This window comes from Rhynchophorus ferrugineus, unplaced genomic scaffold, assembly GCF_030347505.1.
Source record: "Rhynchophorus ferrugineus isolate W39M unplaced genomic scaffold, kcgeb_rfMv2 rfM6, whole genome shotgun sequence".
NCBI lineage: Eukaryota > Metazoa > Arthropoda > Insecta > Coleoptera > Curculionidae > Rhynchophorus > Rhynchophorus ferrugineus.
Window position 1 is genome coordinate 42,795,453 of NW_027472585.1, and position 17,121 is coordinate 42,812,573.

The 17,121-nt window shown below is 29.7% G+C and overlaps 1 protein-coding gene across 4 annotated transcripts in view; it reads right to left on the reverse strand.

Annotated features, from left to right (window-relative positions):
- The window catches only part of cu (NADP/NADPH phosphatase nocturnin), a 51,757-nt gene that overhangs the window by 24,278 nt on the left and 10,358 nt on the right, over positions 1 to 17,121 (reverse strand). Inside the window, exons 1-2 of one of the 4 annotated variants that reach the window (XM_076406843.1) lie at positions 16,455 to 16,636; positions 14,142 to 14,423 (exon numbers count right to left, since the gene is read on the reverse strand). The exons of 1 other annotated variant lie outside the window; for it this stretch is intronic. In XM_076406843.1, coding sequence (XP_076262958.1) covers positions 14,142 to 14,209 — 68 coding nt within the window. In that variant the 5' untranslated portion in view covers positions 14,210 to 14,423; positions 16,455 to 16,636. Of the gene's footprint in view, positions 1 to 2,385; positions 2,824 to 14,141; positions 14,424 to 16,454; positions 16,637 to 17,121 lie in introns of those variants that run through there. 2 more of the 4 variants (XM_076406844.1, XM_076406842.1) reach the window with 2 other exon arrangements.

The window sequence follows — 17,121 nt, forward strand, 5'->3', positions numbered from 1 at the left end:
TCTAAAAATTGTTAAATATATCATATTTAAAATAGTTTTAACGTTACTCGCCTATAAAACATTTCTAAAAAATGATTAAAACTGATATGACGAGTTTAGTAGAAATGTTTAATAAGAGAAAGAATTACACTACGATTTGTTAATGATATTTCGCCATGAAACGTCCTAATAGATAATAAAATATATGTCTTTACGCATGTAAGCAATAAGTTCACGAAAACGCTGACATATCCGTTACGACATCTTTCTGGTTAAACTAATAGAATTTTACCATCTACAACCATCTAATCTATAATGTGCCAATCGTCTGTAGGAACATGTATCAGATACACTGGATATCACACTTAAAAATAGACAACTTTTAATTGGTTTATAACCGCGAAAATAAACGCTGGTTACACGATGAGTATCTGGCATAAGCTTTGTTCAGTCTTTAATTTTTTTAAGTGATATAAAATTATCATTTAATTTCTAAACAAAAACCCAGGACGATGTTAAAAAGAAGTGTAGAAGATTGAAAATAAGCATACAAATTGGTGGACTATTAGGTGTTTGCACGTATATTTATCAGCGATCTATTGGTGAAAATGTAAAGTATTAATGTAAACAACCTGGAAGTTAGATTTAGGGGTGTTGGCCACCGAGAAAAATATCGATATTTATATTTCGATGTCTTAAAAAATATCGATGTATCGTTTTCGATATTTAAAAAAATATATCGATATTTCTTCGCAAAATATATTGATATTTTTAATAAAGCCTTACAATTAAGTACCAATCTAAACACTAAAAATTATTAAATTGTTTTTTATAATGTTTAAAAAGTATAATTAATTTTTTTGATAAAATATCGAAAAATATGGACTTAGAAAAATAACGATATATCGAGCCTTTTAGCCTTCAGATTTTCAGTTTTTCTTTTTTGGTTTGATTATTTTGACATTTCTCTACATAAAATAAGTGCATTCTCGGTATTGGTTACCTTTGCCGTGTCAACTGAAATAATCTATTACCGAAATCCATCAAACGCTTTCAGAAATTTACGCTTATTTTTCTTCATGACATCTCAATTCTTAGTTTTGGTTTCAACGATTTAAAAGTGGTAATTTTGATGCCAATGGCAAGGGACAAAGAACAAAGAATGAGGATTAAATCACTCACTCAACGGCGCATTCCAGCAACAGGTGGGAACGATTGAAAAATAACGATTCAGTAAAACATTTTAAGAACTGAAAACCTGAAAGGTTGACTATCTATTTGCCAAAGGTTATTTGAAACAGTAAAAAGCAATATTTCTTTGCACTCAATTATTATTGATAATAAAAAATTGATATATAATTAAAAGCAAAAAAATGATTAAACCAGACGAAGCAAGTCTTATCAAATGCCCGAATATCTTGAGTATGATCCACCCATTCCATTCTTAAGCTCGATTGCCTGATCCAGTTACAAAAAATGTGACAGGTTCATTGGTGATTTTTTTCGAGTTATCCTGGTCGTATTTCCACAGTTGATGGTCCACGTCATCAATACACCCCATGACTTACTTTCTTTGTGGAAAATATATTACAAAGACTGACAACAACAAGTTGTTTGAGTCTTTCCAACTGATTTCTATGCATTTTGGTACGCTGACGTCAAGATTTAGGAGATTTTTTTCATGGATTCATCAAAAGAAGCCAAGGAAGGAATGGTTCATTACGACCATGACAGATCCTCAAAAAGAAAGGAGGATTTTTTAAAGGAGATCAAAAAGAAATTTTTAGGTAATCATAAAGACCCTAACTGTAAACAAACAGACAAAAAATGTTAAAAACATCTTAAGGGGAAAAATACCAAGGAAAATGGATCATCTCAATGATCAATCATCAAGACTACCGTTGGAGGCTTCAGAGAGACCTTCCATCTTCTTCCTATAAGTGAAAAGGTATAAATAGGAGCCTCAATGAGAAAAGAAAAGATTATATATCATATAAAAAATGTGTATCGTTACTTGTTTGTAAATAAGATAATATTTTGCAGGTCTATACTATTTTATTTTAATGTAATAACTCGTTTAACATAATTAACACAAAGACACAAATGTTACGTCACAAAAACTGAACAGATCTTAGAACGTTTTACCCTTAATTATTTTTTTTAACGACATACCCACATAAGCTTTTATTTAAAAAAAAATCACTGACTGAATTCATTTAATTCTTATTGGTTATCAAAATGTTGACTATCTACATATTTTGAAACCAAGACGGGATCCTCTCAACCTTTCACGACTTAAAATTATGACCGATGACGTCAGAATTATGTAAAATGTTTTTAAAGAATCAATAAATTGACGCTCAATGACAAACGAACTTGGATACGTCATACAATGGTCGTTCCTACCTGGGTCGATTGACATATTCCAGAAATGGTTCCAGTGCCGGGATATCTTTCGATTTCAAAACTAGTTTTTCCCCAAACATCTTCCAGTACCTCTAACGACTTCTCCCTAACACTGTTCCTTCGATATATCAATTCTAACGACACTAGTTCGCGAGTTTTGTTTGATATACACCTCTGGCACTACGGGATATTGACTGAGATACGTCTGCCGTATAACTAAACCGAAATCATGGATGTTATTTCATTTAAGTTGTTTTCGGTTTATCATTTGTTAATTATGTGCTCGTATCTGCGAAATAAATGTGTTGTTTTTATTGCGGGTTTTCGTGTAATTTAATCACTAGACCAAAGTACTTTCGATCTATTTTTTTTTGTTTTGTAAAATTTTCATGATAACTCATAGAGAAACTCGAATTCGACTATCTTTGGAACAATAATTATTATTAAATCATTTATACGGTGGGCCATCTGTTGGTCTATTTCTGGAATGCGTGTTGTTCCGACATCGCAATGACATTGACATATTAAGGTTAAAAATATAGAAATCTTGTCTATTTATATATTATTATATGTCACACTAAGTTTTTATTGGTTAAGAAAAAGAAAATGAAGAAGTAATAAGGAGGCTGAAATGATAAATTTATGAAGTTTTTGAATATATACCACTTAAAATACTAGAAAATCAACGATTAGTGGTATTTTAACTACCAGTAAGTATCTATAAAATGGTTATAATATTCATTGAATAACATACTGGCAGGTAATGTAAAAAATATGTTCATATAAATACATACATTATATATGTATATTTCAAGAAAATGACACTATTGTAGACAATATTTTTTTACTATAATAATTGAATACTAGATTAAAAACAAGAAGATCTAAGAGAAGAATTACAAGTGGTAAAAAAAACAAATACAAAGGAAATATCTCAATAAAACATGATTATATTCAATGCACTCACTCATATATAGAAGGTTTTGACAATCTCAGTTAAAAAATGTCATTTAAATAATAGTATTTCAAATTATTTTAAGTTATTTAGTGGGTAAAAACGTATATTAGTATATTTAGACAATAGAATAAACAGCCATTGATAAAAGTTCGATTTTATTTTATGTTATAAAGTAACACATCTTATATAAAAATAAGATTTTAAATTAATTCTTTTAAAGTATTATAAAATACTAATAACTGTATAATCTCAACACGACGAGATGAATTGTTTTTTCTTTCGTAAGACAACAAGTGACCATGTATACAATATCGTTAACTAAATTTATTTCTCGATAAAATTGAAATACTTTATTCACGATGAAGCATCCCCAAAAGGTGTAGCAACCAACCTAAAAACCATTATGTTGAGAGAGTGGTCACTCTAACACCAAATTCAGGGTCAATGGAGTCAGGAATAACCAAGACTAAGGTCAGCAAATCACCATCAGTAGTCTTTGAAGAAACTTCCCCACCAAAAGTTGAATTAAATTCATAAATGACCTGTTGTTGAGTTCGTTCCAATGTTAATGATAATTAATAACAATGTGTTTGTCCAATAAACTTCGTCCAAATTTCACAAAAAAAAAACAGATACCCTTTAGTAAACCACTATTTGTTTTTCATGATATTTTTCGCAGCTAGACCGTCATATAAACAAACATTTGATTGCCTACAAAGGCCATTTTGTTTGTAGATATAGAAGATGTTTACAGAACCAATATTAATAGTGATATTAAGGTTCTTTTACAAGAAATAATCATTGAAATAACATTTGAGAATTTTTATTGGTTTTGTATTCAACACTGTTCAACATAAGCTATTAATAATATTCTATCGTTAAAAGTAACAACAAACAGGATGCACTCTATACACAGGACAGGACGGGTTCCACCTAATGTTAGTCGCGGGTTCGAATCCTGCTGGGGCATGGTCGTAAATTTATGTTTGTGATTGTTTAATATTTATGATTGTCCAAGGAAAGAGTGCAAAATCCGAAAGGGAAAATGATCCCAGTCACGCCTGTAACCAGGCTGGGTAAGACCGAATGTCTCCTGATATGATTTCTAACTTGGTTACTCGCCAGTCGGTAGGCTTAATGCCGAGGACTGTAGGTCCAGTCCAGATAAACCCCTAGTTGGTAAAAGGAGACTTTAAAATATTTGAATTAAGTAGACCGACGCATAACAAAGAAGACAAAGCAGTAACTAGCATAGGACAATTTTTTTGAACTTAAGTTTAAGTCTTCAAATATCAGTTTAAACAAACTATTATATATTAAACCCTATGAATTAATTCCAACATCTAATAGGCATGAGAACCTATTTTACAACAAAGAAAATTAGGCGAAGCTGAGATTTCTTTACGATAATATAACAGTAAACATAACTTACAGAAAATAGCACTGTTAAAATTAACCGAACAGGTCACTACCATATTTTGTTGCTTTTACTTCTGCTTTATACCTTGCAGAAAAAGATTTTGTATTTTACCGAGTGGTTATGACGTGCACAGTCCAAGAATTACAGTAATTTCTTAAAAATGATTTATAGAAAGTCTTGTTCGTAGAACTGTCTTATACTGTTGAGTTATATTTATAACAGCCAATCTGGATGAGCTGGTACTTATAGTGTGTTGATTTGATAAAGTGGTCTCGGAAAAATTTACATTAGAAACATTTCAAACTAGAAAAAAAATTAGATTCACTATTGTTCATCTCTATTTCATAAACTGTGTGTGGTAGCTTGATTTTAATGAAAATTATATGTTTTATTCTGTAAATCCAACATTTCTTACACATTACATGGCATAATATATAAATGCAGTGTATAGTTCGAAAGTGTTACATCATCATTAATCCATGTTCTCAGAGAGAGTGTGCTGAAATTCATTCAACTAACATACTCAAAAGATATTGTGTATATAAAATAAATCACAACATATATTGTTTGATATTTCTATATTGTAATAGTATTTAATTACCTGAAGTTACCAAAAACACGTCATGTAGGAATAATTCACCATTTCAATAGTTCAATTGCCACTAGATATTTTCAACAAGCCAGCGGTAGCTCCTTTCTCAGAATTTTTAATTATACATATTATTTACCACAACTAATAGAATAATCTTAGATAAAAAACGCATTTAGTGCCTCAGAACAATGTTGAACGCTTATTTATTGTTATATCCCATGATTTTTCTAGAACCTATAAAAGTACATACTATCTGACATGAAACCTATTAATTAATGTACATATACATGACTTAAATCTTAAAACTTAATGCGAACAATGTTGTAGTATTTTACAATGAAGGTAGTGATACTTCTGTATCCAACATTTAATAAAAACATGATGATTGTAAATTATCTTGATGAATTTATTAAGATTTATTGACATTGACAGTTACCATGAAAAAATTGAGTTTTTTGTTCCGTTCCAATTTTCATTCAATGATGCTTTTTTCAATTTCACATCTTAGTACACCTTCAGTCTCAGCTGAGTCCTTTGTCTTCGGCGTCAAAATCACTTTTCTTAAATTTTTGATATATTCAGGTCATCTTCTCTTATTTAAGTCAGTCTTGCCACATGTTTATACAAACCACTCATGGGAAATGTATGCAATTTCATTTATATAAGAGTTAAAAAGAATCTTTCGTGACATTTTCTTTTGTTGAAAGGTAAGGACTTATTTGTATTATGGTACAGCAAATGGCCATAGCTTATGTAACAAAAGTCTTTTGTTAGACTTTCATCAAGAAAGAAAATCACCTTTCTTAAATTTTTGATACATTCAGGTCATCTTCTCTTATTTAAGTCAGTCTTACCATATGTTTATACAAACTACTCATAGGAAATGTATGCAATTTGATTTATATAAGAGTTAAAAAGCATCTTTCGTGACATTTTCTTTTGTTGTAAGGTAAGGACTTATTTGCATCATGGTACAGTAAATGGCCATAGCTTATGTAACGGCAGTTTTGTAACTATTTTTGTAACAAAAGTCTTTTGTTAGACTTTCTGCTTTCTGCAACTTTGCTGAAGCACAAACAACATATTTAACTTACACACAAAGATGCCAAAATTACGAGAAAACACTCTATCGACAATATAATTGGCATAAAAAGCTTTATAAAGTAAAAAAATTAAGGAAATCCAGCATGATAAATGCAGCAGTACTGTGGGTTCTTCTAAAAGCTTCAAAAGAAGCAAAATAAATGAAAACTAATAATAGATGCAATTTTTCATAACGCACAGTTTATTGTCTTTTGTTTTATTATTTCTCCACTAACATAGATAGAAATTCTTTAACATAGTTTGTTGTTAGAATGTTATTGGTGTTTTAGCTAAAAATAACTCATTCATGACTAGTAAACCAACATAGGTTACTGGGACCTCATAAGAATTACAAGGTTGATGTTCTTCAGTTCAACTCAACAGGGCCACTGTTCAAACAGTGCATCATCAATAACTACCGGATAATGATCATCTTTGATGTTTTTTTTATTAAGGTTGAACCGTTTTTCCGTCTATCGCTCGTAGTTTATGGCATGGAGATTAAATTGAGATATTTATGACTTTATTTGCTTTCAATGATAATTGATCCATGTATTTAGTTCTGCGTGTTTTACGAATAATTGAAGTGAATGTCAATATTTGTTATTTGATTATCCTGCAAATAAAATCAATATTTTGCTGTTGCTATTACGGTTTTAATAAACCAGGAAAACCACAATAAATCGATATGCTATATATGTTCATCCTTTATAATTTCTTTGTATTTCTATATATTTTTTAAATTTTTTTAAACATATTTTAAAGTCTTCTTTTACCAACTATGGGTTTATCTGGACTGGGCCTAAAGTTTAACGTGGTCTCCGAACCACGGACCTCAGCATTAAGCCTACCGACTGGCGAGTGACCAAATTTAGAAATCATCCCAGAAGACATCGGGTCTTACCCAGCCCGGTTACTGGCGTAACTGGGATCATTTTCCTTGTCGGATTTTACACTCTTGCCTAGAACATTCACGAAATTTAAACAATCACAAAGATAAATTTACGACCATGGCCCAGCAGGATTCGAACCCGCGGCTATCGCAACAGCAGGAGGACCGTCCCATCGCCTTTACCACTGCGCCACCAAGCCGGCATCTATATATTATAATTTTACATTCTTTATATGTATATTGAAGTATTAAAAGGACTATAGCGAAAATCAGTGTACCTATTAAAGTACGAATTATCACGAGATCCATTATATTCGACAGATTTAGTTTCCTTTGATTTTTATTTATGACAAAATGATTCTAATAAATGAAGAAGTAATAGTAGCTGTAGAAGGTAGTCTTACTAATACAGTGTCTACCAACCAACTGGAGGCAACATTGACAAGTAATCTGAAGAATGGTTAAGAAGAAGTATGAAGACTATCTAATTACCAATCGCCATATTGAAAGATAATTTGAATTGAAATGAATTTTTTTCAACATGACATATTGTAGAGTGTTCAAAATCATTATCAATGTTTTATTGCAGACGGATTTCAAAATTTTTCAAAAACGTTCCAAAATTTGAGCGAAATCGAAAGATTAGAGCTTCAGCTGTAAATTCCTCAAAATTAATTCATATTACAGTAACATCAAATACACAGTTACCAAATCTGTCTATGGTTTTAATTAAAGTTCTTATCTTTCCCATACGGATGTGTTAAAGTGATTTATATTTTTTATTATATTGCGTAAGATAAAATTAATAAATATCTCTTATGCAATACTTGATAATTTAGCTCTGTGTATATTTACTGGTATTAATTAGCTAGTTGATTATAAATTTCAACGCTCTAAAAAAATAATAAACATACAAGGGGGTCATAATATTTTTAACATAATTATTTTTTGTAAAATCTTATAGTAATAAGAGTGATAACAAACTATTTCTAATAGATAAATTCCAATAAAACAAAAATTCGCCCGAATCAAGCAACCAGGAATAACAGCTTTGTGATTTTTTGTATATTTCTATCCGATGGAACTTCACGTTAAAATCGTAGATTACTTTTTCACACACATAATATTAGATTAAACAATATTTTAACTACGACTATCATAAACAATAGAAAATTTCAAAAAGTAAACAGCATTTTTAATTATAAACAACTAATTAGTATTTGCAGACATGTTAACGTCTAATACAACAACGTCAACTTGTGGTCAACAAACTCGAATGTTTCGATCTAATGTCAATAATATTGGGAAGTGTTGTCCTAACTGATTAACAAGTTTTAAATCAGTGGCGTCCTGATGGGTTTCTTTAAAATAAATAATGGATATGTCTCGACAATTAATTATGTTAACACAGAATAGAAGGATTGACCCCTTCTAATTTAGATACATTGGACAGACAAATTATCCTGCATGGATAACTAGATTGTTTAAATAATTCAATAATTTTTACCTGCCACCGGTATAACTTAACAGTGTAAGACTAATTTATGATAATATACGTAACAAAAAAAAGTTTTACGCAACAAAAGATCTGATATATATGTAAGATATCAGTGTCTCTTTCCTCAAACCTCATTGTAAATTCTTTATCCCTTTCATTTTTACTCCATTCCATTCGATAGCGTTTCGACATCATTTGCCCATTCAATAATTTTTTTTTCTATTTTAAAACATATTTTAATTCAACCTTGATCATACTCACTCCATTTACATGATGTAATACATCAGCATTTTTAACAATTCAATTTGATATCGAATGATATCTTAATAAACCGAAAAAATATGTTTATTGTATAATCAAATTTGCAGTTATAAAGAACATATTTGGTTCGATATTTTTAAGTTAACATACGGTTTTTTTTTTGTAAACGGCGTAACATTCACGGAAACCGTTGCCTTCTGTCTACCAGACGGCCTTGCCGTAATCTCTTCTGGAATCACGGGAGAACATATCTGGTCAATATGATGGGAGTGGTCTTACGACAATTATTTTTTGTGTATATTCATAAAACAGTAGTAAACTATGAATCAACAACTTAATATGCTTGGTGTCTATATATATAATGGGTTGGGGAAAAAGTCATTTCGTTTTTTCGAATGTTTTCATATATATTTCAATATTTCATAAATATTTCAACAATTTTTCAGGTAAAACCATAATCCCGCCCCATAATATTCATGGGACACCCAATATTTAGTTTCTTTTGGTATCCATTCTCAGGTATATCATTCAAAACTGTTTTATGATCGATGTCAGTTCCATTGCGATGTCATGAAATGAAATATGTCGCCATATGTTGATATTTGTAAGAATCTCATCGACTTTTCTAAAGTAAAAAATCGTCGATGAAAATGATTTGGAGTCTCTAGTTTCAAAACACAATAACTTTTGACTGAGAAAAACAATGATGTTACCTTATAATAAACTAAATGACTATTAAGTGAAAACCCACTGTATGACAGTTCTAAGTATTTAGTTTAACCGGAATAAAAGTTACTTCTGCAAAAAACAACGATTTGCAAGAAAAAGTGAGGTCTGAAATAACAAAAAGGCAGGAACTAGCCAGTATAGTTTGATTATCGGTAATTTATTTGACCATTCGGTTAAAATGTTCCAAAAGAGAAATAATAGTAACTGTGTTGCAGATATGGCAAATGCACTAAGGAGAATGCAGTGATTAAATATAGTTTTATCAATAAAGATGTATACAGGTATTAATAGAACAAACCAAAGAAAAATACAGCGATATCAAAATGTCTTTAGAAGGAAACAGTGTACCGAAGGACGGCATGAACTAAGCGTAAAACGTAAACATGCTCTCCAATGAAAGTAAAATATATTACTTGGATATACAATTGTTAATTAGGTGGATTAGGCCTCCCGTGGATATAACTAGAAACACACCTAGAACTCGGTGGTATGGAAAAGAGTTCAATGTAAATATAATTAAACAGAACCCTAACTTACAAACTATTATAATTGTGTACTTACGGTTTGTTCAAAGTTATTTTGTACATTCGTCATTTAAATTTGTGACATCAAAACGTCGCAATGTTGCCGCATCAACTTTGAGCTTTAGTTCAGTTTCAGTTTGATATACAACAAAATTCTAATCTACATAAAATAATTGAACAAAAATGTTATCAAATATAGTTTAGTTTAACATTATAGTACATCTAAAAATTACAGTTAATTTATACAGCCAAAACAGTTCATAGGTTAAAGTTATAACGTCTTATCACTATAGCTTTCAAGAATTTTGTATACGTCTAACAAATGGACAACTTTGACTGACTCATTTGTTTACGTGTTCGAACTAGTCAGACAGCATTGCATCTCTTTTGACTAGAATAAAATGAGAAGGAAAATATTGTCTGATTCTAAAACGAATTTACAAATTGCGGTAGGCAATACATTAAACATCTTGATGACGTATGTATAAAAAAACTTTGTATAGACTATAATTGTAGTTTTAAGTCCTTTGATATCTAGTACTTTTGTTTAATTATTTTATTTAGATTAGAATTTTGCTGTATATCAAAGCTAAACTGAACTAAAACTCAGAGTTGATACGGCAACATTGCGACGTTTTGACGTCACAAATTTAGATGAGTTATGTACAAAATAACTCTGGATAGACTATAGAAAAAACCGTTATGTTTAAGCATATCTAAACATAGACTTTGTAAAGTATTTTTAGTAAAAATGTACTATAGTATGTCTTGATTTATTATTGTTAGAGATATGCAATATCGAATTGATCCTACTTTTTTGTAGCATACGGATTTAGATTAGAAGTCATGTATAGGTCATATTGGAGACTTTTTAGCACTCTTTGTTTTATATATACATTATTACAAACCATAAACAAACATCAACGTTATTTTTAGTTTTAAAAATTGTGCCAAATATAAACGATCGTATTGTAACGTATTAAATTACGTTTAGCCAAAAAGTGGTACCGAAAAAAACGGTGTAGCCAAATTAAAAAAAGGAATCTTTATGTCCAGCGTATAATGTTTACCTAATGAGTTCCTAGTTCCCAGCGCGCAAAACAAATGAGCCGTTTTGTATGTTACGTCGAAATAGTGAAAATTTGAATTCAACAAATATTCCGGAAATAAGCTTGCCGCTCGGAATATAATGATCAACATGTGTACGGTAAAAAATCGAAGCAAGGTCGTGACAGGGGCTATACGTTTGTTATATCTAGGCGCAGACATTCATTCTTACATGAAATATTGCTATAATTATTTGATATTAATAGAGTGTAATTTAAATAAAACACCGTGGGCATGTAAAAAATAATTGTACAAAGAGAGAATGATACGATACGTAAGTTGTCTGAAAGATTCGGTAAGAATTCAATAAAAAATGAAAATTTAAGACAAAATTAGAATAAGGAATTTACGAGCATATAATTTATGTTATAAATTTTTTAATACACTGTTACAAATAAAAGTCTAAAAAAAACTGTTGTCACAGTTTTTTTTTTAAATTAATTACATCTTACGTTAGATATGCTCAGTACAACCTCAATCTAGACACATAGATGGCGCTACTAGAATTAAATCCATATGTTTTTTAGTTAGCCCAAACCTTCAAAAGATATGTGTATACATTTGACAGCTGTCAGATCATTAGTTTGTGAATTACAGCATTTTGAGTGAAGCAACTTTGGTTATTGTGAAAAAAATGGATAAAAAGGAATTTCGCGTGTTGATAAAATATTGCTTTTTGAAGGGAAAACATACAGATGAAGTAAACACTTGGCTTAATGCCGAGTTTTCGGACACTATCCCAGGAAAATCAACCATCAAAGATTGGTATGCTAAGTTTAGACGTGGTGAAATGAGCACCGAAGACAGTGAACGCAGTGGGTGCCCAAAAGAGGTTGTTACCGACGAAAACATTAAAAATATCCAAAAAATTATCTTGAATGACCATAAATTGAAATTGAATGAAATAGCAGACACTCAAAGATATTAATTGAACGTGTACATCATATCATTCACCGTTTGAAGGACGAAATCGCCGAAAAACGGCCGTATTTGAAGAAAAAGAAAGTGCATCGTGTCAAAAATCCATGAATTTGGCTTCGAATTGCTTGCTCATCCACCGTATTCTCCAGATCTGGCTCCAGCGACTATTTCCTGTTCTCAGATCTCAAAAGAATGTTCGCTGGAAAGCAATTTTCGTCGTCGAATGAAGAGGTGACTACAAAAATGGTATCAAAAAGTTGGGGGGTCGCTATAATCAGTGTGTCACCCTTGAAAGGAATTATGTTGAATAATTTTGCCAAAAAAATGTGTTTCACTACGGTAGGCCGGGGACTTTTCAATTGGCCTGTTATTATTTAATTACAATAGTAACTGATTAAAGATTGTTCCTTGTACGGGAAAATAAGGTTTCATTACGTTACAGAACCGAAATAACTTTCTTGCCAACCCGAGAGAACGCGGGACAGCTGACGTACACGCTGTATACACGCCACGCAACTATAATCGTTCTCACTATTTCTTTGACATTGAGGATTAAAATAAATTTTTGAAATTTATTTAAAACTTTCAAAAATAACTCGATTTATGTACTATATGGGCAACGTTGCATCATGTAAAGTAAAAGGTTGGAGGATATTGTGTTATATATAGAAAATCGCGAATTATTTTTTCTTTATTAAATTTAATTACACGTAAAATGTCAACTAATTAATTAATAATATTACTGGAGGTGGCATTTAATTATAATGGATATCTAATAGAGGATATCACTAATGTTTAAGTCAATAAATAAGGTCAAAGATATTTAGGAACGTTTTGGTGTATATGAAATTAGTAAGAAGATAAAATGTCATTGGCAAGGGTACCTGCAAACTATGATTCGTTTTAAAAGAAAGTAAAAATAGTTTTTAATATAGTTATTATAAGAAAATGACAATCGTTTTAATCAATTTAATAGCTCTTAATAATCTCAATATCTACACATTACTTGGCAAACTTACAATACTCCGATAAATAATGGTGAGTACACATTTTTGTAATAAATCCTTGAAGAAAAAAAAATATAAAAATAAAATATTAGTCGTAAAACGAATTCACATAATTCACACTAGTCATTTTTATTATTAAAGAATCATATCCATACCGATCCGCCTTTATTGAAATGCGCTAGATAATAAAACATTGAAACCACATGGATATTAAAAAAAAAAACAAATGGGCATCAAGTCAATTAACCGATTAAACCTAAGACAAACTCTGAAAAATCTTAATGTTGGATACTTTAGCTAAGTAAATAATAATGAATACACATTTTTATAATAAAGCCTTGAAAAAAAACTTCTCAAAATATATGTTTAGTGGCTAACGAATCCACAGAATTTATACTAATCATTTTTACTTAAAAAACTCATTTAAAATTCAGTACCATATCTGATATTTAATTTTTATTATTAACCCATTCGTTTTTATTGAAAAACGCTTGATAGGAAAACTTCGAACCACATGAAGGTTTTAAAAAACAAGTGGCCACAAAGCCAATAAACCGAATAAATGTAAAAATCTTTGTATTTACTGATTACCACCTGGCATACTTACAATACTGGGATAAATAATAATGAATTAATTTTTATTTAAAAAAAATCGTTTAAATCACTTTCATTAAGTTTCTAGTTAGAATTCAAAAAATGTAATATCTCCAGTGTTATATATAATCACGCTTAATATATAATAAATAATAATTAGAAAAGTTTACCTTGGGAATGAAGTTAAGAGTCTTTCAAACCTCCTCTTCGATATAGAAACTACCCGTCTGGACGCCATGCTCGTTAAGTCAAATTAAAACTTGTTTTGATGATGATTACCACACTGTCACTCCTTCTCACTATTGTTAGAGACGAATACTCGTGGTATAAATTAGGCACACTCCCGTCTATGTCTTTTTACAACTTTTGTTATTCTGCATCGGAATATGTTTGCATAATGGATGCATATTTCGGATGCGGCAGATATTCACGTCGGTTTTCAAAGCCTTGCCCTATATATAACAAAGAGAAAAAAAATAAAATTGGTTGTCATGCTGTCTCGTTAGAATTCTACAGGGAATATAATAAATAAGTTACGTTAAATATCTCTTTAAAACATTTCTTTTCACTTTATATTTTTAAATATATCAAAATAACGTAAAACAGTTGAACAAAATGACTCAATTAAATCTATCAAAATTGTACGTCAAATAAAGTAGATTTCATTATATCGACATTGACATTTGTGGTTATTTATCTAAATGTAAAATTTATCAGGCAAATTGTATCAAATAATTTTTAAAATAATAAATACCTAATTTTTACTCATTTTAATATAAAACACAACAATATCGTACAATATGTTTAAATTAATTCTATCTCTAATCCAACATATTTGTCGAATAATTTCCTAACACTGACATTGACATTTGTCTATTTGAAGTTAATTGATTCTTATATTTCCAAAATGCGTAGTTATTTAAATAGTCCTATTTTTAATATGCAAACTGAATCAATTATTATATGAGTAACAATCGGCAAAAAAGAGAATGGTTTCTAATATATTTATATTAGATATATGGAACTTATACGTCAATTGAAACAGATTTCATTATACTGACATTGACATTTCTTTATCTCTTGTTAATGGATTAATATATTTTTGAAAAACATAGTTCTTTAATTAACTATTTATACCTTATGCAAATTATATTAAATTATTAATTACATCAAAAAGCAATCCATATTTTCTAAATTAAATTTTGTAGCTCATATGGTTGCCTATCTATTTATATGGTCTATCTTATTACTTTCATTTTGAACAGCATGTCACAAAATTGGTGATATTAAAGTTACTTAACCTCAAAATTACACTAATTTATTTTCTACCTAATATCTTGTTTTTTTTTTGTATGAATAACATACTTTCACTAATATCACCGATTCAGGTTATATATAACAGTTAATTTCTTGTTACAATCTATGATATAGAGCAAAGCTAATTTTACTAATTTCGTTACATAATTGTAATTAATCTTTAATGGCATTATGAAAACATAATCTTCTACGAGAAATAAAACGGTATATGCCAAATGTTAATATTACTTTATTGCCTCATATTCTAACAAAACAAAGAATTTTATCTTCTGAATGCAATAAATCGCAGCAGGCGTTATTATATAACTTAATACAAAAACTCCTTAGAAACCATTCGATTCGTTAACTAAAAAAACTAGGCTAAAACGTAATTTTGTTTGAAAAACATATTTTTTTCCAATTAAAATGCTAAGACTAAAAGAATATTTTTAAAAAGTTAAATGAATTATTCATATTAACATCTAGTTTTTTACGACATAATGATAGTGAAAACGTGCCATCTATTAGCAGAAACGATAACTACTTTGTAATAAACATATTATTTCTAATAGCATGCAACTAACAATACCTGTAATACTTTTTAAAATTTTCTTAATTATGTAAATTTCTATTAATGGATATTGTTAACACAAATATTTATGTATAATGCCAATAGTATTGTTTAATATATATACATTACTACATTATATTAATAAGCCAATATTTATTTTTAATATGTCCTATTACACATTAAATAAATAATAATTTTGATGTAATTTTGTCAAGTAACCTCGTATATTGCAAAAATTAGTAATAGCCCAGACATATGGCAAATAATCTTAAAATAAGTAAATACAAATTGAATTATCTACATTATATCATATAATAGTAATTAAATTTTAGGTATTTTATTTATTTTTATTATAGCACGTTTATTGTCATCTGATAAATGATGATATAAACCAAAAATTAAGATAATACTTTATCGATATATATTAAATTAATTTATATTATAATAATTTATAGTAATTCCAGAAAAAATCTTGAATTTTTGGTTTCTTACATATCTTAAACCTTTTCTGATATTTTATAATGTACCTTCCAAATGATAATATTATAACACGATTTTAAGTTAAATGAGCTTAATGTTTAAATTATAATTAGTCATGTTAACATCTGATACATACGTCATCATAAACAATTGAAACTAGTATGATCCAACCGATAGTTTCTAACACTTAATAGCAACATTCACTCACTGATATGACCGCAATAAGTGTTTTTTCCTACGCTTCCCGTATTATCTTCCCGCCTTTTTGTTACCGATGACGCACAACAAACGTTATGGCGACGTCTACTTGCGACCTGCCTAAACAAAACTAATTAATGACGTCATAAAGCTTCCTGAGAATTTTTATTGGCAGCAGGATATTGAACGTACAGTCCTGCTGAGAGAGGTCGAATGATACGAGGGTACCGTGAAAACTGTATCGACATTATTGTCATCATCAGATGTGGCCCTTAATTATAAAGGATTTTCAATACCTAGTGGTATTAGTATTGAGCAACGTTTTGACGAACACAATCGATCTAAAATGGGAGTGAGGGAGCTGTGAATGGATACAAATAAATTGAGGGTTGCTACATAGTGTTTGTTCCCAGTATTATTCCCATCATCAGATGTGATACTTAATTATAAAGTATTTCTAATAGCTAGTGGTACTAATGTTGAGTAACGTTTTGGTGAATAAAATCGATGTCAAATTGAGTTTATTGAAATTGTGAATGGGTACAAATAAGTTTTAAGGTAGGTACATGGCATTTTCTTCCAAGTATCATTGTCATCACGAGATG